Below are 27357 nucleotides of genomic sequence, written 5' to 3'. Positions count from 1 at the left end.
CTGAGATGGGCTTATGGCTTGTGACTGCCATGCTCCCAAACACAATCTGTAAAAGTCCTTCTTGAGACAGGTATCGAGGTCTAGCTCTAGCCAGACTCATAAGTGTTCAGCAAAGGAAAGGTTGACTTACCTTAGCCAAGCAGAGTGTCTAGTGGTTGTACTCAAGACACATACAGAAATCATCTCTTTCTTCACCCATGGGCTTCCTTAACCTATCTCTAGCTCTATCTATTATACTTCCTGGTAGTTATCTTTCTGGCTTCTTCCCATGTCACTTCCCCCTAAAGAGAAGTTCTCTATGTTAAGGTGGCTCTGACAGTGATGGACTATCCAGCAGGAGGAGTGGTAGCATCCTATAGACTCCCTCACATACCTTCCCCCTCAGCTCAACCCTGCCCAGTTAAGAGCCTACCACTTCAGTGTCTACTTCCTGAAACAAAAAATCAGCATTCACATTCTCGGCCTGCCTAATGTTGCACCTCAAAACTGAAGGCTTGAAGATGAAGGAACCACCTCATGATGCATGCATTCAATTCCTTGTGGTGAGCCATCCACTGGAGTGGAGCATGATCTGTGACCAGCAGAAAGTGTTGACCCAGTAAATAATACTGGAACATTTCCAAGACCCATTTGACTGCTAGGGCTTCCTTCTCAATCACTTGCATAGTTCTTCTCTCTAGGGGAACAGCTTGCAGCTAATGTAGGACACTGGGTGTTCCTCCACATTCACCTCCTGGCCCTGAGTCCAACCTCTGAAGCATTTGTCTGTACCACAAAAGGTTGATTGAAGTGTGGGCCAGTCAGCACCAGTTCCAAGCAGATATCTTTCAAAGCTTGGAATGTCCTGTCCAACTCCAAAGTCCACTGGACTTTTTCTTGGGCATTATTCTATAGAAGGTGTGTCATGGGTTCTGCCTTTTTAGCAAACTGGGATAAATCACCTGTAGTATTCCACAATCCCTAAGAATAATCACACCTGCTTCTTGGTCTGGGGTATTGGCACCCAGGTAAAGGCTTCTACCTTCAGGATCTGGGGTTTCACCTGGCTGTTCCCAACTGTTTACTCCAGACTGAACCTCCTGTCCTCCCAGGAAGCATTTTTTTTGGATTGGCCATCAATCCAGCGATCCATAAACTGTCCAGAACTATTTCCACTAGGATGAGATGGGTCCTCCAGTCCTTGCTATAGTTGACCATGACGCCTAAGTAGGCAGACATATAGTCCCCATGCAACTTGAGAAGATGATCAACTAATTGTTGAAAAGTACCTGGAGCTCCATGAAGGCCAAAAGGCAGCACCTTAAACTGGCGCAAGCCTTGTGGTGTGGAAAAGACTGTCTTCTCTTTGGCAGCTGGAATAAGGGGTATCTATCAATATTCCTTGGTCAGGTCCAGGGTAAAGATGAACTGGGCTTCTCCCAGCTTCTCAATAAACTCGTCAACTCTTGATATAGTATACACTTCCAGCTTGTGGACGGCATTCACCTTCTGAAAATTGACACAAAACCAGATGCTCCCATCTGATTTTAGCACCAACACGATGGGAGAAGACCAGTTACTTGTGGACTTCTCAATAACACCTAGCTCCAACATGTCAGAAACTTCTTTTGTCAGAGCCTGCTGCCAGGATCCACTAGGGTTGTTGCCGTACTATCCTCCTGGCTCAGTGATAATGTCAAGAGTTGCAAGGTGAATGCAGCCTGGCTTATCTTGAATTTTCTTTACCAATTGTTCCAGATCAGCTCTCTGTGCAGGAGAAAGCTGATTATTAAAGGGAACTTTTAGGGGTCCTGACTCAGTCGTGACCTCTTGGACAAAGTCTTTCCTGTGGACTAATGCTGCAGTCATCAGGATCCATTTCTTTAATAGATTGGCATAGAAGACCTTTGCCTTGTCTCTCTTGGGTTGGGCCATCTTGTAATTAACTGGTCCAATCTTCTCCACTGTTTCATGTGGTTCTTGCCACTTAGATAATAGCTTGCTTGAAGAGGATGGCAGGAGGACCAAGACTATCTCCCAGCTGGAAGGCTCTCTGTATGGCATTCTAGTTGTAGAATCAGGCTTGCCCCACCTGAGCCTTCTCCAAGCAGAGTTTGACTGCTTCCCTGGCTTTCTTAAGTCTCTCCTGCATGATGAGCACATATTCAGCCAGATTCCTCCCTCAACTGAGTTCTTTCTTCCAGTCTTTTCAAACCACATCCAGGATTCCTCTCGGCCTCTGCCCATATAACAACTCAAATGGAGAAAACCCCATTGAGCTCTGGGGTACTTCAGAAATGGTGAACAGCACTTACTGAAGGAGAGGATCCCAGGGCTTCTCATCGTTGGCCACAACTTTTCTTAGCATTTGCTTGAGTTCTATTAAAATGCTCTACCAGGCCATCCATGATTAGATGGTAAATGGACGTCCATAAAGTCTTCACCTTTAACAGGACACATATCTGCTTCATGATCCTGGACATAAAGTGGTCCCTTTGTATGTCAGTATTTCTATCCTGGAGAGAAAGACATCCCACTAGGCATGTTGCACAGAGCAATAGCCTCTAGATATCTAGTGAAGTAGTCCAGAATTATTAAAATATACTTCATGCCCTGTGAGGTGCACTCCAGGGGTCTCACAGAGTCCATAACCACTCTCTCAAAAAGTGGTGTTGGCACCAAAGGGGCTGGTGGAACCCGTGCAGAACTACTCAACTGGCAAGTTAGGCAGGATTAACAGAATAGTTTCAAATTTTCAAGTTTTATTATCATTTGATGAATCGCCTATACAAACTTTCTAAGCGATGAACAATTTTAAAAAACAACAATTTAGAGGACAAACAATTTTAAAACACAAGTAAAAAGTTAATATACTTATAACACTTAACAAATTTCATCATACATATGGGTTAAGGACAGACATGATATAGGAGGATAAGAGGGGTAAAGTTACAATTCTTTCAGGTAGAAAAAAACATAAAAGAGGAAAGAACAAGAGGAAGGTAAAAATTGAATTCTGCATTAAATAACAGGTCTTCAGAGTTTAATTGTTAAAAGCATCATTAAACAAGAAAGTTTTTAGAAGTTTTTTAAAGGAAATAAGATCTTTTTCTTTTCTGATATAGAGTGGCAATGAATTCCACAATTGTGGAGCTATAACAGAAAACATGTCATTTCTTCTTGTGCCCACAATTTTCAAGGAAGGGACAGTTAATAGGTCTAGTGATGATGATCGAAGAGAACGAGGGGCATAATAAGGGATGATCATTCTAGACATGAATTGAGGCTCATTGAAAGCTAGTACTTTAAATACCAGGAATAATATCTTAAAGGTATATATGCCACACCAAAATAACCAGGCCAAAATCCATTCCTGGGTTTTCTCCTCCCCTAAGTAACCCCTAGCAAGTGACTATGGGCTAACTGCATGACTTGCCTTTGGTAGGACTGTAGAACTAACAGCTGCATTATCTCCTCCTCCAGGATTCCCATGGCCATCCTATACAACAGATACATTTTAATTAAGTACGGGGTGCTATTTTAGAGGGATCTTGATTACCCATGGAGTTCCTATCCACAGTCACCACTTGAGGTCAAGCTATCCTAAGGGACTTATCCTCAGCCTGGGCTCTCTTAAAATCCCCTGTGGACCCACCCCTACTCCAGATAGGCTATCCAATGAGTCAGGTGGAATCAGTTCCTCTTCTGCTGATACTGTATCCTCATCAACCATAGCCCCCAAGTTCAGGGGGCAGCGCAGTTTTTCCACCACCATTGTTGCTGGGTTTTAGGAACCTTTAAATTATCTATATAGAGGTCAGAGTCCTCCAAAGAAAGATCTTCCTCCTTTCTCTGGGGGGTCAGCAGTTAGCTGGGCTCAGATAGTTCCAGGCTTTGGAAAGTCCTAGCCCCAAACAACTGGGTAAGGAAGCCATGGCAAAACTACTGCTACCAGCTGGGCTTGCCCAGGTAGAATCTTGAGGATCACCTGGGCTGTTTGATGCACATATGATAGCACCACAGTCTGTTCATAATTTACTTGCAGTTGGGTAACAGTTTCTCTTCATACAAGAGACTTGATACTGCTGGAATGTATCAGCACCTGGTAAGGGCTTCCATTCAGTTCCACTTCAGACAGTTTCTGCCTCTAGTTTGAGAGGCCTCCACAATATTGGTCAAGCGGTTCTACCACATGCACATCCATAGTTTCCAGGCAATCTCTTGCTAGATGTCCATTGGTTCTGCATTTAAATCAGATGAGAGAGTTTGGGTTTTGTCCCTGGTTCTATAGGGGCCGGGGTGTCCTGAGTGAAGCAGGCCTCCATTGCTATGGCCTTCCCTTCTGGCCTCTTGGGCTTGCTCTCTGTCTTCTTCATCTGGGTTGCTCAATCCTTGTTGTTTCTTCCTGCTTCCAGGGACTCACCTGGCCTCTTTTCTCTCAGTTCAGGAACTGGCTGGGCTTGGTGAAACACTTCTGCCACTTCCAAGGAAGTCTCCAGCATTAGCTTGGGGTGTTGTCTCGCCCACTGTCTCACAGAGTGGGGTAATCCATCCAGGAACTACTCCAGTAAAGCCATATTTGCTACCTCCACACTGGACCTCTACTCCGGTTGCAACTATCTCCATGCAATCTCTTTCAGTTTATGGATAAAACTGAGAGGGGTCTTTCATCTGGAGGGTACCTTTCTGAAATCTCTGCCTATTATAATTTGGGATATGCCCAGCCTGTTCCAAGATTGCTGCCTTAACATTTTTATAGGTAGCTCAGCCATTGGGGCTAGTGCTTTGGAAGGCAATTTGGCTGCCACCAGTTAACAGGTTTCCCAGATATGTAGTCCACGTTGCCTCCGACCAGTTAGCTAAGTAGGCTGTCCTCTCAAATTTCACCAAGAAATGGTCCGGATCATCCTCTTGTGTCATTTTAGGCATTGTTGCGGGGGACCCAGGTCCCTGTAATCTTAGAGATGACTGTACCTGAGAGCCCTATTGCAGTTCTAACAGCTTCTGTAGAACCTGCAACTGCTGCTCCAAGTGCACCTACATAAACTGTGGCTGCTGGGCCTGTATAAATTACTGCTACTGTTGTCCCTCCATCAAATTACTGCTACTGTTGTCCCTCCATCTTATACTGTTAGCACTAGAACACATTGAGTACAAGAAAAAAAAAATCCTGCCTGTCCATCATTGACTATTGTTTCAGGATCCTCTCTTGAGGTGGAGCTAATCTCCTTAGCCTCACATAAAGCTCCTTAGGCCCAAATACTGAAGTATGTGGTGCCCACTTCTGACAGTTTGAGCAGGATCACACTTCTGACACCACATGTAGAAACATAAGAAACATGATGGTAGATAAAGGCCAAATGGCCCATCTAGTCTGCCCATCCACAGTAACCATTATCGCTTTCTCTCTCTGAGAGATCCTACGTGCCTATCCCACATGCCTATCCCAGGACCTCTTGAAAAACCTTCAAACACAGTCTCTGATTCCACCACCTCTTCTGGGAGACTGTTCCACGCATCTACCACACTTTCTGTAAAACAGTATTTCCTTAGATTACTCCGGAGCTTATCACCTCTTAACTTCATCCTATGCCATCTCACTGCAGTTTCCTTTCAAATGAAAGAGACTCGACTCACGCACATTTATATTACGTAGATATTTAAACGTCTCTATCATATCTCCCCTCTCCCGCCTTTCCTCCAAAGTATTCAGATTGAGATCTTTAAGTCTGTCCCCCTACGCCTTATCACGAAGACCACACACCATTCTAGTAGCCTTCCTCTGGACCGACTCCATCCTTTCTATATCTTTCTGAAGGTGTAGTCTCCAGAATTGTACATAATATTCTAAATGAGGTCTCACCAGAGGCATCAATGCCTCCTTTTTCCTACTGGCCATACCTCTCCCTATGCAACCTAGCATCCTTCTAGCTTTCGCTGTCACCTTTTCAACCTGTTTGGCCACCTTAAGATCATCACATACAATCACACCCAAGTCCCGCTCTTCCGTCGTGCACATAAGTTCTTCACCCCCTAAACTGTACCGTTCCCTCTGTTTTTTGCAGCCCAAATGCATGACCTTGCATTTCGTAGCATTAAATTTTAGCTGCCAAATTTCAGACTATTCTTCAAGCTTCACCAGTTCTTTCTTCATGTTATTCACACCGTCCGGCGTGTCTACTCTATTGCAGATTTTGCTATCATCTGCAAAAAGGCAAATCTTACCTGACAACCCTTCAGCAATATCATTTATAAAAATGTTAAAAAGAACAGACCCAAGAACAGCGTGTGTGGGGTTTGGATTTAGGCCTGTGCCCACATAGACAGACACAATCGCAAGCAGTAAAGAAAAACTCATTAATTTAAAAGAAGAAAACCCTGCACCCTGTTACTTCACAGAGACAGATATACAAGGAACAGTCTCTTTGTTAAAGAAGCAAAAGTCCTGAGATGGGCTTATGGCTTGTGACTTCCACGCCCTAAATACAAACAGCAAAAGTCCTTGAGACAGGTAACAAGGTCTGGCAGACCTCAGAACAAGACTCATAGGTGTTCAGCAAAGGAAAGGCTGGCTTACCTCAGCAAAGCACAGTGATGTTCTATGAAGAGATTTCAGATGTGCTGCGAGAGATTCCAGAATTTATTTTTAAAATTCCCTTCATAAGAAATAATTCATAAAATAAGTATACACTAGAATAGCTGACACGTATGTCGTATGTGCAAGAGTCTGTCACCACCAGCTCCTCTCTGCCTCCCGACGTACCTCTGTAAATGTTAGCGCAAGCAGTATCTTCCACTTGCTGCTTGTGCCAGCCTTGGCTCCTTTTGGACATCACTTCCTGTCATGGGACCAGGATGTGACATCAGAAGGGAGCCAAGGATGGCTTGAGCAACAGGTGGAAGGTGCTACTCATGCCAGCGAACATTTACAGAGGTATAATTTTAATTAAGTGCTGCCAGAGCTTAAAATGTTTGCGATACACTGTCCTAAAGACTGGATTGATTCCTTTGTCTGTTAGAATCCTAGGTTTACTGATAAGAGGAGGACGGATGCCTCCGGAGGCTGTGGAAGTCACTGTGAGCTCCGAAAAGTGAAGACAGTCCTTTGACCCTGTTGCTGTGGTATTGAGATTAGGGGGGTTTCAGATGGAGCATTTGCCGACACAGTGGCAGTTGGAGTCTTGGAAGCCTCAGGAATTGTATGTGTACATAGAAACATAGAAGAATGAAGGCAAATAAAGACCATATAGCCTATCAAGAATGCCTATCCATGCCATTTACTCTGTTTCATTCCTTTAGAAATTCTATGTACGTGAACCAAGCTTTCTTAAATTCAGTTTTCATCTCCACTAGGAGGTTATTCTATGAATTCACCACCCTTTCCATGAAGTGAAATGAAGTATTTCCTAAGGTTACTTCTGTATCTATCTCCTTTCACCCTCATTCTATGCCTTCTCATTTCAGAGTTTCCTTTCAATTGAAAAAGATTTGTTTCCTGTGCATTTAGGCCCCGATTGTATAAAGGACGCCTAAATCTCATCTAACACTGACTTAGGCATCCAAACTAAGTAGTTAATGAGCCATTTAAGGGACTTAAAGGGTGATAATTGGTACATGGACATCCAAAGGATGTCGATGTCACTTTGTAGGCATAGCCACAAAAACTTAAAAACATAAAAAAATAGATACAGACCATAGCATGGCTTCTACTTCATTGCAAATGGAGGTGTGCAGCTGCACAATGCTGACCTCATTGTGAGATCATCAAGATGCACCTGCAAGGTAGAATGCCACAAATAAAATGTGTGCTGGGATTTGAACTTATGACCTTTGGAAGATGGGAACAGGGCTTATACCCATTGAGCCACAGCAGCTATCACTAATGTCTTTCTTCCTCACATCTGATATGATAGCTTAGGGATCTGTTAAGCTTTGATCTTCTCAGGTATTTTCACCTTCACATGGCTAGGATCACTAACCTCTCATGATAGGAACCCTCACAACTGAAAGGAAACGGCTGTGGCTCAATGGGTAAAGGCCCTGTGCCCATCTTCAGAAATCATAGGTTCAAATCCCAGTACATATTTAAATTGTGGCATTCTACCTTGCAGGTGCACCTTGATGATCTCACAATGAGGTTAGCATTGTGCAGCTGCACACCTCCATTTACAATGAAGTAGAAACCATGCTAAGGTCTGTATCTGTTTTTTTCAGTTTTTAAGCTTGTGCAAATGAAGTTATATATGCAATCTATATATTTTTTTTCATGTGCTTTCCATGCTTGCAGTAATGAGCTGATTGGAGCACTGTTTAGTCAGAAAAAAAGGGTAGTTTTTTAGCAAGAAACCTAAAAGTTGGGTTTATTCATATGCTGTGCTTCAGTTAATGGATGTTTTCCTCTAATTTGCAAATAATATTGCTGTTTGTCCACAAAAATAGAAGGTTTTGCATGCAATATATCTGTTTTGATGTGCCCTGTGTTATGTGGTGCCTTATTAAATGTATTTTGAGCTTAGTAAAGCAAAAATAAAAACCCAGAGAGCTATTTAGCAGATTGTATTAAAGATGTCCAAACTGTGCCTAAGTTCTGTCCATCAAACTCATGTCTATCTGAAGCCCAAATTATGCTCAAAAGTAGACCTCATTTACAGTGCCTATAGGACCTAGTTTTACAATTGCTATGCAACTTGCTAGCTCACTATGTAGCACACTGGTTAAACCTGCAGCCTTCTACCCTAATGTTGCTGGTTCGAATCCCATTCACTCTTTCTGATGGAAGAGAAATAAATAAAAGGATTAAAGAGATCCAACTATCAGTATCACAATTATAATTTTAAAAAATCATAAAAACTCCATTTTTTAAAAACTTTATTTAGTTTTTAATGCCAACAAAATTGCAATACAATTTACATGTAAATAGTAATAATCAAATAAGCACTTATAAATAATCAAAATCTATACAAAAGATAAAAATTTCATCCCCCATCCATCATTACCATCAGGAATAATAACAAAACAAAAGATATACCTCCCTCCCGCTCCCCCCCTTCTAATAATGTCATCATAATAAAATATTATAATATTAAGGACATTGTTTGAACATCTAACTCTCACCTAAAACCCAATTCTCTAAAGGACATCTCAAAGGATGTCTAAACAGCGCTGAACGGCGCTGAGCGCGATTCTACAAAGGATGCCTATCTTGGACGTCCAAACTGCGCCTAACTTTAAATGCACTTTGCAGAATCAGGGCCTTAGTATGTGACCTAGGTATTTGTCTCTATCATTGCTCCCCTCTCTCACCATTCTTCCAAGACTTTATGGGGCTCATAATCGAAAGAGAAAAGCGTCCAAAAACCGGCCTAAGGCGGCACTTGAATGAACATTTCTCAAAAACGTCCAAGCGCCGATAATAAAACCGGGTTTTGGACGTATTTAAAAACGACCTAGGCCTTCATAGTGCCGCTCAACGTCCAAAGCTAAACGGGGCATTTCGGGAGGCATGTCGAGGGCGGGAGTTGGGCGGGACATGGCCGGCTTAGACTTAGTCGTACAGCATGTAAAACTGAAAGTTTTACAACAGAGCTTAGACGGAACTTGGACGTTGTGACTTAGACCATGTAAAACATGGTCTAAGTCACAAAAATCCACCTAAACTCACCAGATAAGCACTTCAAACACATAACACAGACCTCCACACACTACCCCCAGTGATCACCAACCCCCATAAAACTTTTATTCACAACTTTAAATTTCAGCCTCCAGACCATCATCACCTGGCCGCCTGACATAGGAAAGCCTAGTTGTCCAGCCCAGAGGCAGCTTAAGTCATCTTGGGGGTGGGTTAGGGACCCATAGAGAAGAGGACCCATGCCCATAAGCCCCTATAATCACTGCATTGATACTTAAACATGTGCACTGCCCTATACACCCCCAAAACCCTATTTTACTGGCATATGTGGCTCCTGAAGCCATAAGGGCTATTGGGGTGGTAGAGAAATGGGTCTAGGGGATTCTGGAAGTGGTTTGGGGGGCTCACCGTGACCTATAAGGGAGCTGTAGGGAGGAGAAGCCATGGCACCCTTTTTGTGAAGTTCACAGCAGTGCCCTGTAACGTACCCCACTATTTATGTGCCATGTCTGAGTGTTCAATCCATCACTTTGCAGACCCCTCCCACGTCCAACAGGGCTTGTTTTGGACTTGGACGGAAATGTGATATAAAGAAGGACGATTTAGCGGCTTGGACGATCAGATCGGCAGGACGTATAATTAGACGATTTTCGAAAGTAAAAAAAAAGTTGGACGTATCTTTCGAAAATGTGTCTTTGGACAACTTGCAAGATGGACATAAATGGACTTAGACGTCCCTTTCGATTATGCCCCTCCACGTTTCTATATGCTTTATGTTGAAGACCACTGACCATTTTAGTAGCTGGACTGACTTCATCCTGTTCATATCTTTTTGAAGGTGTGGTCTTCAGATTTGTACATAATCTAAATGAGGTCTCACCAGAGTCTGATACAGGGGCATTATTAACACCTTTTTCTATTGACTATTACTCTTTAATTGAAAGGTATTAATAAACAAAAAAATATTTTCCAGAGATGGGAAAGTGTTAGAACTAGAGGACACGAATTGAAGTTGCAAGGGTCTGACTCAGAAATAACATCAGGAAGTACTTTTTCACTGAGAGGATGATAGATATCTGGAATACCCTCTCACAGGAGGTGGTGGAAATGAAAATGGTAATAGAATTCAAAAATGCATGGGATAGACACAAAGGAATCTTGTATGGAAAGAGAATGGAACTAAACAAACAGTGGTGCTTAGATGGCAACTCCAGTAATTGGGGAAACAAAGCCAGTGCAAGGCAGACTTCTACAGTTTGTGTCCTGTTCATGGCTGGACAGATCTGGATGGGCTGGAGTGGGGCTTTGATGACAACTTTAATAGTTACACACTACAATCTTTGAGACTTGGCTAAACCGCAAGTCAATATAAACCCAAATTGAGTATTATGGAGAGGTACTAGGGATCTCAAGCGCTCACAGCTATAAGCCTGATATATTTTTCAAGCTAATAACTACAAAGTGAGCTATCAACGGTCCCATATATTCTCCTTATTGATTGATTTCAATTTTTTATCTCAATTTTTATCAAAAATTTTTAATCTTTTAATCTTTTAAATATTTTCAATGTTTTAAAACATTGAAAATATTTAAAAGATTAAAAATTTTTGATAAAAATTAAGATAAAAAATTGAAATCAATCAATAAGGAGAATATATGGGACCGATGATAGCTCACTTTGTAGTTATTAGCTTGAAAAATATATCAGGCTTATAGCTGTGAGCGCTTGAGATCCCTAGTACCTCTCCATAATACCCAATTTGGGTTTATATTGACTTGCGGTTTAGCCAAGTCTCAAAGATTGTAGTGTGTTTCACAAGAGTTTAAACTTTAATAGTTAAACAAATTCACTTCTGGGCAGACTTCTATGGTCTGTGCCCTGAAAATGGCCAGCCCAAATAAAGATCAAATATGGATATGTAGCATTGCATCATACTTTATCGGTTTATCCAAGCATCTTTCTAGCTTTCGCCGTCACCTTTTCTACTTTCTGCATCTCTCCAATCTCTTCTTTACCAGGAAAATTAACTTTGTGTGAGCCAGTAGTTTGTTTTGGGCGGCTTTTCTACTGCAAATATATATGAGTTTCATCTTGAAAAGTTCAGTTTGACTTTGGAAATGCTTTGGTTAGCCATAGATAATCTTGGAAAAGTACTTACTGCCCAGCTACCTTTCCTTATAGTGAAAGACTGAACTTTGTATATTCACAACTTAAACTGGAGAAAATTTAAGACATTTTAGTGGAAGATAAGCATCTCTAAAAGAAACTGAAGGGATTAGAAAATGCGATTAGAAATGGATAAATTTTCCAAAAGTGCCACATATTTCTCTGAGAGAACTGTTAAATGAATGTACGTTGGAAATTTTGAAAATGACTGTTGATGCTTTGTCTCATATGATCTGTGTATATTGGGAGTAATTCTCTACAGATCATTTTAAATTAGGAGCTGAGATACTGTTCACTAAGCATGAATTCTATATTGGTAATTATGCATGTGCTAGTGCTAGGTACTCCCCTAATCCACCTATTCCCCTCCCAGGTCCACTCCTCCCTTGCAGTTGTGCACAATTTACAGAATGCCTACTAAAGGCAGTTGCATGTGTAACCTGCAAATTAGTGGTAATTAGCACCAATTATAAGCCTATTGGTGGTTAATGCCAATTAGCTAATTAAGCAATTAAGTTATGCATGTATCTGACACTATTCTATAACTTTGCATATTAAGTATAAAATTGGGCGTGCATGATTATAGAATTAGGGGATATGTGTTTTTTGTCTGCTAAAAGTGAAATTTTGGAGTATGGAGTAACATGAGGTATTTCTGTGATTTCTACAGATAGTTTGGATGTCTGTACTAGTTCTGTGACTACTAGAAAATAATGTTCTTTGGCTAATATGGTGGTACAGGTTGCCTATGAGTCCACTCATTTGTTATCTTGGTTTGAATTTGGATTTTTAAGCATAGGCATGCTTTATTTCATAATGTCCATTTAAGGATTTTTCCTGACATAGTAAGACCTATTCAGAAAAGAAGAAATAAATTTCTGATTTACAGCAAATAGCATTATTTTTAAAGTTTACATTCTAATATATTGTGAAATATGTTGTTTATGATCTATCATAATTAGCTTTATTTCTGAAGTGATACATGCCCCCTTGTCTCCTTTGGATAGGAGCCCTAGCACTTCAGGGAGTGTCGGGCTCTGAAACATCTTCTGATCAGGTATAATCAACACACTGATCGTCTTGTCATTATGGACATTTTTTCCTTACAGATATTAGGGTTCCTCTGAAGTTTCTCTACTCTGCTATTGTGGACTTTCTATGCAGAAATGAATTTGATTTTTATATGTAATGACATAGATTTATTTAATTTTCTTTTTCTAAATATAATTTTCATGTATTTCTTGTCAAATGCTAAACTTGTTAAATATTCTAAATGCTCATAAATATATATTTTAAAAAAATACTTCTAGAAAAGATAAAAATTCTTTGCAGCTTTCCTCTGATTGTACATCTAACTGCTGACAAGAAAACATTTTAGAAATAGTAAGAGATTTGATGCTTGCAAATTTTGGTTCATTCTTGCATGCTTGATTACAATGAACTTAAAATATATGCATAGATTAAAATACTTTAATATGCATTCTTATGTGAGGTATTAACTGTGTTTTTCATTAATGTCTTCAGCCCTGATGAAGACTCCTCTCAGAAGTTTATTCCATTTGTTGGGGTGAGTATGTTTTTCTGATGTGGAAGTCAATGAATAGAGCAGGGATCTCAAAGTCCCTCCTTGAGGGCCGCAATCCAGTCGGGTTTTCTTGATTTCCCCAATGAATATGCATGAGATCTATGTGCATGCACTGCTTTCATGCATATTCATTGGGGAAATCCTGAAAACCCGACTGGATTGCGGCCCTCAAGGAGGGACTTTGAGATCCCTGGTATAGAGTATCTATTTGGAATGTGACTTCTGCAAATCACACTGTATTAACAATAAAGCAGTGTCAGATAAGGTACAATATTAAACCTTTAAATGGTACAGCCAAACTTCTAGAACATGAATTTTACATCATGAATGGTTTTGGGGTTCTGAAAGAGAGCATTCCCATTTCCTCTAGCAATTTCAGATAATCCTAATTTTAACCCAATAAATAAAACAAATAAAATGTATAGAGATGTATAAATGTTTTATTTTGTGTGTGTATTGCCAGAGTAACGATTTCCAGGTTGGCCATTTATTGCTCATTTTCTTGAGCATCCTTAATATCTCCAGTAGGGTATCGGTCATCAGGAAATACACTTAAATTGAAAATATAATGACAATTATGGGAACTAAAGTCCATATAATTTTACCAGATTCATTCCTGGTACAATGCCATAGACTCCAGTTTATTTTTGGCTTCCATATCAATCATTTTTGGTGCAATGCAAGGATGCCAAGCGTTTCAGTGAAGAACTGCTCGCATAAGAGTTGTTGATAGTGTGGTTAAAACCGAAACAATCTGATCTCCGGTAGTTTTTCACACATCAATACAATACAACATTTATTTATATACCGCAAATACCTCAACAAAGTTCATTGCAGTTTAACATTAAAAGAAGTGGAGACAATATCCAGAATTATATCTTAAAATCTACATTGAATTTACTGCTCCCTTATCACATGTTTATTAAACAAATAAGTTTTGAAAGCCTTCTTAAAACTGTTATAATTATTCCCTGAAGTCATATAGTCTGATAAATTTTTCCACATTTTTCCAGCTTGATAGACAACTGTAGAAGTAAATAATCTGGTGTACTTTATTCCTCTAACCTCTGGAAATCAAAATGGAGAATTCTAGCTTAAACCATGCAAACCTACTTCAGAATAGCATGGCAAGAGAGATATATAAGATGGTGCTTCTTAGTATATTTTGAACATCATACAAAAAAATGTAAACCATATATTGGAGTTTCATCAAATATGATGTAATTTTTATATCTTTTTTTTTTTTCCAATCCAAAAATCTACCAAAATGCAATATTTAGTAGAGTTTGCAATTTACTTAAGTAGATGTTGGACAATCCAAATAAATGATGTTACAATAGTCATTCATTGACAAAAACAACAATTGGACTAACAGTTGAAAATAATGTTGATGAAAGTACTTTCTAATTCTCCCCATCTTCCAGAACTACCTGAAAGATTATAATGTGTGTGTGCTGCTGTCCACACTTTCAATTTTTGTGTGGACAGCAGCATACACAAATTATAACCTGGGATTTGTGTTCCCTGCTGTCAAGTTCCATAATATTTCTCAAGTATCACTTTATTGACAACTTCTTCAACATCAGACAGAAAGTAACTTCATATATCAAAATACAGGTATTGATCGCTTATGACATTCTGTAACAATTACTTCTCAATCAAACATTCAGACTCCTAAGGCAGACCTATTTGGGCTGAAACATGATCGTGTTGAGTCTTATTGCACAATAAAGTGATTGAGCACCAAGAAGTCACCTTCTTTGTTGATCTTTGAGGGACCCTATATGCTGGCTGCCAACATCCTGATCTGGACAAAACCCCTGAAACAACATTCCTCATAATTCCAATATAATCTAACAATCTTAATAGTAATACATGATCAACCAGTTCAAATGCACTGGAAAGGTCAAATTGTAAGATCAAAATTCTGTTCCCTCTTGATACTTGAGATATTATATTATCCATCATTGTTCCTAAGACTGTCTCTGTACTATAACTTGCTCGAAACCCAGATTGTGGAGAATGCAAAATATTAAACTTATCTAAATATGATGTTAATTGATTAACAAATCCTTCCAAATTCTTTATCAAAAATGGTCTATAGTTTGAAACTTGAGCTAATTTTTTATTTGGATCCTTCAGTATTGGGGGTCAGAATAATTTTTTTTTTTAATTATTTATTTATAAGTTTCATTATTACATACCAAGTAAACAAACACTTGTACAGAAAGTGAATTAGTCTTAATACAACTTCGTAAATGTAAATCATGCCTTAATACAATTTACAAAGAAAAATTAAAAACTAAGAGACCTGTAAACTCAATAGGAAAGAAAGCAAATTATTGCAATGTATGTTACTTGTAGCTATAAAGGTTATATTATCTCATTGGAAAGACTTCACAGCTCTCAATGTACATGAATGGTGGAATTCCTTTTGTTTATATGCTAAATACGAGAAGTCCCTGGCGGACAATGATAAATCAACACACCACTCATTTTATTCAATGTGGACTCATGTTATATCATACTCTCTTAATTAGTGAACGATTGTTTCTCAACTACTGTTGTATTAATTGTGGAATGGATAATGCTGTATTTCTACTGCTATTGGAAACGTGAAATGTTGTTGTTGTACTTTGTTATTTTTACTTTATTTTGCTGAAAACTAATAAAACTTATTGAACACAAAAAAAAAAAACTAAGAGAAATTTGACTAAGTCCTCAACCTAGGATTCCAAGATTACGCAGACGAAAAACTACAGATAGTGCTGAGGTAGGAGCAACTTCTATAACTATTGAGCACTTGATTTTCCTTCATCTAGCCGGGACATTGCCAAAAAAAGCACTTATTGTTGGGGTTCAAAGAAAACATTTAATTGAACAGTGGCATAATACACATGCAAGGATGTCTCAGAATAATTTAACATAACATAAAAATTCATTTGTATACCACACTACCCCTTAGTTCAATGTGGTTAAAAAAAGTGAGATACTGTACATACACTGCAAAGAACAAATCTAATTTACAAAAATTTAGCAAGTGGATACGTTTTTAACAATTTTCTAAAAACCTGATAAGTAGAATTTACTATGAAACTTCTAAAACTCTTATCCCAAGTACTTGCCTGAAAAGATAATGATATATGAAGAAATATTTTATATACACAACCTTTTTGCTGAAGGAAAAGCAAATAATGTAAGATTGTATAGAGAATACCTGCTTTCTGTAAATTTGAAATGATCTAGAGCACAGTTCTTCAACCGCCGGTCCGCGGACCGGTACCGGTCCGCAGAAAATTTCTGCCGGTCCGCGCAGGGCCGGCGAGATCAAGACGGCAGTTAAATTTCCTGCCGACTGCGGTTCCTCCCGATTAATGTTCCTCCCAGCCTCAGGCGATCAAGATAGGCTGCCAACGTCGGGGCCTTCCCTCTCTGAGTCTCGCCTGTTCGGAAACAGGAAGTTGAAACAAAATAGGCGGGACTCAGAGAGTGAAGATCCCGATGTCGGCAGCGTGTCTTGATCGCCACCCCTGCCGAGTTGCTGAAGAGGGCCGCGGGGAAGTTGCGATTAGACCGGAGAGAGCTGCAGATTCAGGTGCAGGTGGAGGGAGATGGTCAGCGTGTGCGAACAAGATCCTGGAGAGCCTTCACAGTGGCTGTCTCCCCTCCCACCAGCTCTCCAATTTGCCAGGGAAGTGATTTACCGGCAACTTCCTGCAGGCAAGTACCGAGAGCTGCTGGAAGGTGAGGAAGCCACTGTAGGAGGCTGGGAAGGTCTGGAAAAGGGAGAGCTGTTACGGGACTTGAAGGGAGTTAGAAGGAGAGATGCTGCTGGGAGGGGAGGAGGGAAAGGTATGGGAAGAGAGTTAATGTTGGATAGAGGGAGGAGGGAAGGGAGAAGAAGGAGAGATGCTGCTGGGAGGGGAGGAGGGAAAGAGATGGGAAGAGAGTTACTGTTGGATAGAGGGAGGAGGGAAGGGAGAAGGAAAAAAAGGAAGGAGGGTAGGGAGAAAGAAAAAAGGAAGGAAACAGCTGGCAGGGAGATTACAGGAGGGGAAGGGGGTCAGGGTGGAATGGAGAGATCAGATGAGAGAAAGGGGAGAGAGAGGAATGAGAAAGTAGAGAGACATTGATGCTGGAAAGGGGGTCAGCAGAGAAATGAGAGAGGGATAAAGATGCTAGATCTGGTGTAGGAGAGATAAAAATGAAGAAGGCAGTGAAGCTGGAATGAATGATGTAAAAAGGAGAGAGGAGGAACAGGCTGGATGGACAGGGAAGAGGGGCATAGAAAGAAGTCAGATACATATGGAAGGGGGAGAGGGCAGACATTGGATGGAACGGGCAGATGCTGGAAGGAAAAGAGTGAAAAGAAGATGAAAGCAGAAACCAGAGACAACAAAAGGTAGAAAAAAATAATTTTATTTCTATTTTGTCATTAGAATATATCAGATTTGAATTATATATCCTGCTAGAGACATAACTGGGGACTGCAGTATTCTGTTAGCATGATATTTATAAGTAGCATTCTATAATAACTTGGCTTGTTCAGTTTTCTTGATAGTAGAGGGGATATATGTGAAGGGGAGGGGAGACAGGGGTTTTGTTGGTCCGTGCTCTGTATATTTGTATTTATAAAATCACAATTGTTCAGAATATTGTTTCTTTTTATACTTTAATAAAATATGTTCAATATAAAATCATAATTGCGGCTTGTGCAGATGGGATCAGATGGTTTGCGGGGACCGAGCTCGCGGAGATGGGGCGTAAACGGGGTTTTTAAATTTTAGTCCTAGTAGTTTGCCGGTCCACAAAATAATTATTTTATTTCTGCCGGTCCACGGGTGTAAAAAGGTTGAAGAACACTGATCTAGAGGATAGCTTGGTACAAGATCATGCAATGCTTTGTATCAAATGCATCCATATTTTAAATATCGCTCTGACTTCCACAGGAAGCCAGTGCAATTTCCGATAGTATGGTATCACATGATCTGATTGTTCCAAATTAAAGATTAATTGTATAGCTGTGTTCTGATTGGGTCACGTTCTACTTATATTCTTTTGGTAAGAAGCTAAATAGATAATATTACAGTAATCTAAAGAACTCGGGACCAAAGATTGTACTAATAGTCTGAAGGAAGGAAAATCAAAATAGGATTTAATTGTATGCAACTTCCACAGCATAAAAAAGCTTTTCCTAACAATGGCATCTATTTGAGCATCTAGCAATAAATTTTGGTCTAAGTATACTCCTAAAATTTTAATAACTGGATTAATTGGATAAGTAATTCTATTCAATTCTAAAGATTCTTCCTTGATCTTATTGAAAGGAGTAGCTAAAACTTAAATTCTTTCATCCACTGCTCTACAATCAAAATTATGGAAGATGTGAGTAGTAATATTTTGGGTGATAAAGATGAAATAGGAATAATAATAATTATGTCATTCACATAGATGTATAATTCCTAAAGATCTGGTTCCCCAAAAAGCTAAATAACATTAAAAAGCAAAGTAGAGCGAGGGGAACCTTGCAGTACAACACATGAATTATTCCATTTATAAGAATATTGATCTTCAGTTTGAACCTGATACGTGCAATATTTCAAAAAACCTTGGAACCATTGAAATACTTGACCTGATATACTGATTGCATCCAAGCAACTGAGTAAAGTTTCGTGATCCATGAGGTCGAATGCACTACTTAAATCAAATTGTAAGTCTAAGGTACTCATGCCTACACTAAACAACTTGTGGTCTAGCAGTGATGCAAGTACCGTTTCTGTACTATAATTTCTCTCAAATGAGTCGGAAAGAGGCTCTTTAATAGCATCTCATTTGCTCAATCATAAACAGCAGTTTTGAAAGATGGCAGGACCTCCTTCAAGATATAAATCGGACAAAGATCTAGATGGCAATGTACTTTAACATATCTATTGTAGACCTATAGAGACTCCTCCCAATCTACTTTTTCAAACCTAGTCCAAATTAAATCTACAGGAGCAACATCCTTATTCCTATCTTTAAATGGACCCCAATCATCTAAATCACTCAAAAACTGAGATTGAATCTGCCAATTGATCAGGTGTTAGAGGTTGTTCATTTGAAATACTAACAATCTTATCTGTTTTTTGACCAAAGAATTAACTATTTGTGTCAGTAACGTCTAATCTGATAAGATTCAAATTCTTTCTTGATTCTATCAATTTCTTTTTATATTTAGAAACAGCTTTTCTCCAATCCTTTTTAAACTGATCAATCCTCTAATTTTCTTTCAGGTTGTAAAGGTTGGAATAGTAGAACAGTCTTCTGCCACCTCAGGTAACATTTAGTTTTCAGTTTAGGTTTTTGTTTGTTTTGTTTAAGTATATCATAGACTTAATTGTGTAAAAATGTACTCTATAACTTTGGCTTGTTTTGTTAGAAATTTTTCTCATAGGCACACAGCAGGATGAACCCCTTACAAAGAGGATCTTAAGAGATACACGCACACAGCATATGTAGTTAGGAGGGGTTTTTTTTTTAACTTATTCAGAATGCTGCCTTATTTTGTGTAACTTGGGTTCACATAAATGCAAAAGAGCTTAAATAAAGCACACTTTAATTTGATTTAAGATAAAAAAGGTTTATTTTTATTTCTATATATTACCTTTAAGGTGATTTAATGGTTAATCTCAAATGCTTGTTTTCTTTAGCAAAGTCATAGAACAATTAATCTCTTAGAAAATTCAGATATTCAGTGCAGATAAGCTGAGAGCAAATGGGAGCAGGTATGTAAGCTTTGGCAAAGGATAGAAAAATTACTATGGAGAAGAGTTTTAGCAGTCCTTTTACTAAGGTACACTAACAGATTTAGTGCTAAACCAGTTCCAGCCAGTTTAGCTGCATATATTTTAGCAGCAGATTTTCAAAACGGCTTACTGAGGTCTTGCCCGATACTGGCATGCAAATCTAGTACAACAAGGTCATTAATATTAAAATGATCACTCTATAATCACCAAGTGATTCTCTAACCTTGTTGTGCCACATTTGCGGCCAAAATTTACCAACAGGTCTGAGCTGTTATTGCCTTAATTTCTGATCAGTGCCTGAGTACTAATTGGCTCATGCACCAACAGGAAAGTAAGGATTGACAACTCAAACCCCCATCCACCCCACACAAATTAAATATATAAAAAATAAAAATTGAAGATCAGCACCCCAACACCCCCCCAACAGCGGGAGAGATGCTCATTTCCTCCTGTCGCCATGCCCCCTTCCCAACATCCTCCCATGCCTCCAATGAACCCCTTCCCTCCAGCCAGTAGGCCTGCCTTTTCAAAATGGTGGGCCTTCTATTCCTCGGTGCTTCCTGGGAGGGGTCTGAGGCTCTGATTGACCCAGGTTTTGTTTAATGCCTGTCCTATGGGAAATTTAGTGAACCTTCACTACTCTCTGCCAGCCTCATTTGCATGAGCATTTTTTGGAGAATGACTCACTTTTTAAAAATTGCTACAATAATGGCCGCAACAGCAGCCCATCGGTTTAATGTGAATTTTTGAGAATCTAACCCTGAGTGGAGTGGACAAGGTAGATATGAACTGTGTGTATACTCTTTCCAAAAGTACTAGAATTAAGATGCACACAATTAAGCCACTAAGTAGTAAATAAAAAAAAAAGAAACAGAGAAAATATTTCTTCACTCAACATGTAATTAAACTCTGGAATTTGTTGCCAGAGAATGTGGTAAAAGCAGTTAGCTTAGTAGGGTCTAAAATTAGGTTTGGATATTTTCCTAAATGAGAAGTCCATAGGCTATTATTGAGATGGCTTTGGGAAATCCACTGCTTATTCCTAGGATAAGAAGCATAAAATCTGTTTTGCTATCTTGCTAGGTACTTGGTACCTGGGTTGACCACTGTTGGAAACAAGATACTGGACTTGATGGAGCTTCGGTCGGTCTCAGTATGGCAATTCTTATGTTCTTATGAACATGCAATGAAGCTACTAAGTACAGTAGTAAATTTAAAACAAGCCAGAAAAAATATTTCTTCATTCAACATGTAATTAAACTTTGGAATTTGTTGTCAGAGAATGTGGTAAAAGCATTTAGAGTTTAAAAAAGGTTTGGATACTTTCCTGAAATAAAAGTCCACAAGCCATTATTTATATGGACCTGGGAAAATCCACTGTTTCTAGGATAAACAGCATAAAATTTGCCTTACTCTTTTGAGATCTTGCCAGGTACAGTGGAACCTCGGTTTGCGAGTAACCCAGTTTGCGGGTGTTTTGCAAGACGGGCAAAACACTTAGCAAACTTTTGTCTCGCAAACCGAGCATGTTCCGCTACACGAGCACCTCCCCCCTCTCTAACCGGCATCACATCCCCTGAACTGGCATCGCACCCCCACCCTCCGTGAACGCCCCCCACGAGAACCGCATCGCACCCCAGTGCTGAAAGCGGCATCCGCCCGCCCTTCCTCCCAAACATGCTCCTTACCCCATCTGCCGGTTGTGCCACTAAAAGAAATCTCCCGCCTCTTGCCTGGGCTGGGTCATGAGCATCTGCGCATGCTCAAGGCATTCTGGCTCTTGTTCTCTCCGAGATCTCAGAGAGAATGAGAGCCAGAAGGCCTTGAGCATGCGCAGATGCTCAAGGCCCAGCCCAGGCAAGAGGCGGGAGATTTCTTTCAGTGGCACAACCGGAAGATGGGGTAAGGAACATGTTTGGGAGGAAGGGCGGGCGGATGCCGCTTTCAGCACGGGGGGGGGGGGGTGCAGTTCTCGTGGGGGGGGGGGGTGCGATGCCAGTTAGAGCGGGGAGGAGGGGGTGATGGAGCAGTGCCGGTAGCCTCGGTGGAAAGGGGGGAGGAGGTAGAACGAATCAAAGCGAGTTTCCATTCATTCCTATGGGGAAACTCGCTGTGATATATGAGTAACTTGATTTACGAGCATGCTTCTGGAACGAATTATGCTCGTAAACCAAGGTTCCACTGTACTTGTGACTTAGATAGGCCAGTATGGAAACAGGACACAAGGTGTGATGGAGATGGACTTCAGTCTGACCCAGTATGGCAATGCATAAGTTCTTATAAGATGAGAGAATGCTTTGAGAAGTTTGTCAGAATGTTATTCTTACACTGAACCTTTCACTAATAAAGGAATGACTTAAGAAGTTTGCATGCGAGGGAAAAAACACATAGTGAAAACTTCTTTAGCTGGTGTTCTAGGCTATTTGAAGAAAATTCTTCTTGGATGCTTTTCTAGGTACTTGGACAGAAGAACTCTAGCTCCACTACTATATTGATCATGGAAAGAAACTAGAGGCAGTTTAAATGCATTAACCTAGCTAGATTAGGAAAGAGGTTTAAAAAAAGTTTGAGTAGAAATGCATAGAAATGCAGCTATAAAAAAGTGCAAATAAAATTCAAAGTAAGGTAAAAAAATTGACAGTATAATGCTTTGAGTGACAATGTTAGAGAAAAACATGGACTGAAAGGAGTCCTAAAATGTGGGGAAGAAGTTTAGGGGTCTTAATTTTTAACACAGTATTGCAAAGATTAAAAAAGTTTTTCAGTAGCCTCACTTCCTTTATTTGCAATGTGCTCCCTGAACAAGGGCTGCTGCAGCTTCTTTCCCTCTGTTGGGTAAGGAAGGTTCTCATTGTTTTAGCAGCCCTGCACAGGCACACAACTGGGAATTTATCTTTTACCTTCTTCCCGCCTCAGAATGTGGCCTTTCTTGCTGCTTCCCCAGCTCCTGGAGAGAAACTGAGAAAAATGAGGTAACCTCTCTCCCGTCCCTCAGTCTGCCATGGTTTCCTGAGAGAATTTTCTGTGATGAATCTGGGTTACCCTTTGCTCTTGTCCTGGTTCTGTTATGAAGAGGGTGCAATGCTCCTCTCTTCACTCTTCCCTTGTCTGTAGCAGTCCATGCACATTGGGAACCAGATGTGAGCAACAGAGCGCTAATAGAGAAGTTGCGTAGTACAGTAGATTCTGGAGAGAAATGCACTGCTTCATGAAAGGGGTCCTCCAATTAAAAAAAAAAAAGAGATCAAGCAAGTGATCATGGTGCATGGGTGTCCAGCTCTCTGAAGCAACCTGGTCTGTAGACTGTATTAGTATTTGAGCACAGAAGCGGGGCGCCACAGTAATTTGTGATAAATGTTTTACTGCAAGAAAATTGTACCTTTTCTTCTGATCAGTTGCTGGTGTTTCTTTTTTTTCACACATCCATTGTAATTTGGTCAAAGTTTTTACCTTTCCCAAGGATTTACCACAGTTTACCATGCATCCCCACCCCTGTGTCATTCTTGAATTTGTAATACTGAGGCAATCTGCATGGCCTAAGTTTTGCTAAATGCAACTGCAGGTAGGGCTGCTGTTTCCTGTTCTTCTGCTTATATGAACAACCTCCTTATCCGAACAACCACAACCAGGCAAAGGAGAACCCAGACACCATTCATGCATCCCCCCAATCAGAGGCGTCAAACACAAAAAAATGTACGATGGCCTGCTGGCCACGCAGACAATGAAACTAGACCACCCACTATCCAATCTACTGACCATGACACCAGACTACAAAACCTTCAGAAAATAAATAAAAACCCTGCTATTCAAGAAATCCATCAAAATAAATTAACACCGCAGGAAGCACTGAAGTAACCGTTCAACTCTGTTACTCTTCTGGAAATGTCCAGATAACCTCTTATGTAATCCGCCTTGAACTGCAAGGTAATGGCAGAATAAAAGTCACTAATGTAATGTAAGTTTTGTTCTGCATCTAAATTAAAGTATCGCTAAAATACTTGACACCAAAGATCAAATATTTCAATGCAGTGAAAAAGAGCATTAACTATAGAGAAGAATATGCTTGAAAAAAGCAGAATCATCATGCACACACAGTTGATTCTTAAGAACCAACATTTCTAAATAATTAGTAGTGCTAAACTGTACAAATTACCTTTCCCTGGACACAGAAGGAACTTGCTCAATACTTGGGGTGCTCAATACCTACTGGTCCCAAAAGAGCTGACATTTAGATATGGTTTTCTAATGAGTATTTATAATCACGCTACCAGCCACTGAAAAGATATCTATTTCTGCAAAAAGACAGCAAGTCGTTTTCATTTAACTAATGGCTAATACTGCAGGTTTCTAGCCCAGTACATATTAACAAAAGGCGGCTAAAAAAAATTTCACCATTTTTCTTTTCTAGGTGATTCTGATGATGCAGCTCCCTCGAGTTCCAATGTGCTTTCCTCAACCCCACCTTCAATATCTCCTGCTGTGAAAGAGGCCTCACCTACCCCACCTTCTTCCCCATCTGTAACGGGTATTTCCTCTTCCTCATCTTCTTCCTCCAGGTAATATTCATAAAAGTGAGAGAAAGAATAGAGAGAAATCCAGAGGCCAATGCAGAAAACTATCATGATCAGAAACGCACAGTTAATGAGCATTCTACATACACATTGCTGGCTGCACGATGCAGGAAGGGTTTCACCATAGCAGTTAAATTACTTAGTCAACATGGGTACACACTATATAAAAGTGAGTGTTATTAGGCTAGAAAATTGTCAGGTCAGGGGCCCAACGTAGAAGGATTGGTTGACAGGATTTAATGCCAGTTTTCGGAATTAAAATGCCCTGTTTTTATTTTTTTTCTGCAACTAGATGAGTGTTTGTAACTTTAAAAGACAGAAAGAGATTTAACAGCATCATGTATGTCTGAACAAGAATGAAAGTGCCAGCATGCATCTGCTCTTGAACTGAATTGTTTTCATAAATATCAGTCTTGCAAAAATTTGACCATCTCTGGGGAAAGGTGACTAATGTCACCAGAAATAAAAAAAAAGTGAGGTTATAATAGATTCTGTTGGAGCAAACAATTTGTAATACAACAGTTCAAACCATTCTTTTATGTGAAAAAATAAAGACGTTATAGAAGTTCAAACGTAATTTTGCAGATTGCCTATGGACCCGTGACATGAAAAATTGGTCATTTTCAATATTTTGAATCCATGACTTTAGTCATCTGTTCCCAGAGATGGTCACAAATTTTATGTACAAAATAGTTTTGCAAGGCTAACATTTATGCACAGATAATTTGCGGACATGCATATAGCGAAGCCGACCTTACCACAGAACATTGGTGCATGTGTGTCCAGCAGGCTGTCAATTACTGCACAAGTTCTGCACATTTGAAATTCCCATTTTGTTAGCTTACAGCAGTGGTTCCCAAACCTGTCCTAGGGGACCCCCAGCCAGTCAGGTTTTCCAGATATCCCTAATGAATATGCATGAGAGAGATTTGCATATAATGGAAGTGACAGGTATGCAAATCTCTCTCATGCATATTCATTAGGGATATCTGGAAAACCTGACTGGCTGGGGGTCCCCCAGGACAGGTTTGGGAACCACTGGCTTACAGCTTCACTGTAGTATATTCTCTTGGTAATATTGTGGTAGAAGTCACATGCTCAGTCTATTTTCATGCGGCTCTACCACGTGGCTTTATGCATCAGCCTTCCAGTTTGTAGAGTTACAAAGGGGTGAGTTAAGAGACTAGGATAACTGATTTGGATTTTAGATTTAATTACTTGACTTTTCCTTACCTTGAACTGGAACACAAGCTGAAGTTGTTACTTAACATATTACTGGCTGCAGCATTGTACAATAGCAGGCCCTCAACTCCGGTCTGCTATTGAGTAATGGGGCCTGTCTTTTGCAAGTAAGCAGCCTGCTTCTCCAACTTCTCACCAGCAAAAACTATGGTAGCCTACTAGCAAGGGCCATACCCTGCCTTATACCACCATCTGGTCCACAAATGTATAAAAATTAAACTTGTCTTCCCTCAAACCTCACTGTTTTTAAGAAAATAAGAGTAGAAAATCTGCACACTGTGTTCCCCTCTTAGACCCATGCCTTAAACAAGAAATAGTGTTTACAAATCCTCTTACTCTCGGTCCATGGGCACTTACCAAAGTCTCCCTGTCGGTCCATTTTGGAGGAGGGGCATGAAAATCCCTAGAGAGTACCACTTCTGTTGTGGCAATGCCATTTTCAGTAATGGTATTTTGCTTACCCCCCTAGGGGATTGAGCCCTAGCAGTAGTAAACATAGAAATAGACGGCAGATAAGGGCCCACGGCCCATCTAGTCTGCCCACCTTAATGTCCCTCCCCTACCTTTGCCCTATGAATAGATCCCATGTGCCGATCCCATTTGGCCTTAAAATCGGGCACGCTGCTGGCCTCAATCACCTGTAGTGGAAGACTATTCCAGCGATCAACCACTCTTTCAGTGAAAAAGAATTTCCTGGTGTCACCTCGTAGTTTCCCGCCCCTGATTTTCAAGGGATGCCCTCTTGTTGTCGTGGGACCCTTGAAAAAGAAGATATCTTCCTCCGCCTCGATGCGGCCCGTAAGATACTTGAACGTCTCGATCATGTCCCCCCTCTCTCTGCGCTCCTCGAGCGAGTATAGCTGTAATTTGTCAAGCCGTTTTTCGTATGGTAGATCCTTGAGTCCCGAGACCATCCGGGTGGCCATTCTTTGCACCGACTCCAGTCTCAGCACATCCTTGCGATAATGCGGCCTCCAGAATTGTACACAGTATTCCAGGTGGGGCCTCACCATGGATCTATACAATGGCATAATGACTTCCGCCTTACGACTGACGAAACCCCTTCGTATGCAGCCCATGATTTGTCTTGCCTTGGACGAAGCCTGCTCCACTTGATTGGCAGACTTCATGTCCTCACTGACGATTACTGTGAGACTACCATTAAGAGGTAGATAGTGCCATTTCATATAATAGTGCTGCTAGAACAAGGGAAATAAGGATCATTTCTGTTGCCCACTGAGCCATCAGGAAGATTTTAGTAAGTGTCCCTGGAGTCTGACCAATGGCTATTTTTTGACCATACTTGTATTTTTACCTTTTTCTTTATTAAATCCATATTCAAGGTAAATACAAGATTAAGCATTGGTTATGAGTGGAGCAGACACAGAGAGAGGTTA

General features: G+C 40.3%; 1 protein-coding gene across 3 annotated transcripts in view; it reads left to right on the top strand.

The window, feature by feature from the left end:
* Positions 1-27357, top strand: part of PACS2 (phosphofurin acidic cluster sorting protein 2) — a 474262-nt gene that overhangs the window by 399481 nt on the left and 47424 nt on the right. For all 3 annotated transcript variants that reach the window (XM_033952202.1, XM_033952201.1, XM_033952200.1), the window contains 3 exons: positions 13302-13344; positions 19635-19677; positions 24556-24703. In XM_033952202.1, coding sequence (XP_033808093.1) covers positions 13302-13344; positions 19635-19677; positions 24556-24703 — 234 coding nt within the window. The remainder of the gene's footprint in view (positions 1-13301; positions 13345-19634; positions 19678-24555; positions 24704-27357) is intronic.

This window comes from Geotrypetes seraphini, chromosome 7 (assembly GCF_902459505.1).
Source record: "Geotrypetes seraphini chromosome 7, aGeoSer1.1, whole genome shotgun sequence".
Classification (NCBI taxonomy): domain Eukaryota; kingdom Metazoa; phylum Chordata; class Amphibia; order Gymnophiona; family Dermophiidae; genus Geotrypetes; species Geotrypetes seraphini.
The sequence above is the reverse complement of the archived record's forward strand: the minus strand, read 5'-3'. Positions and strand labels throughout refer to the sequence as shown.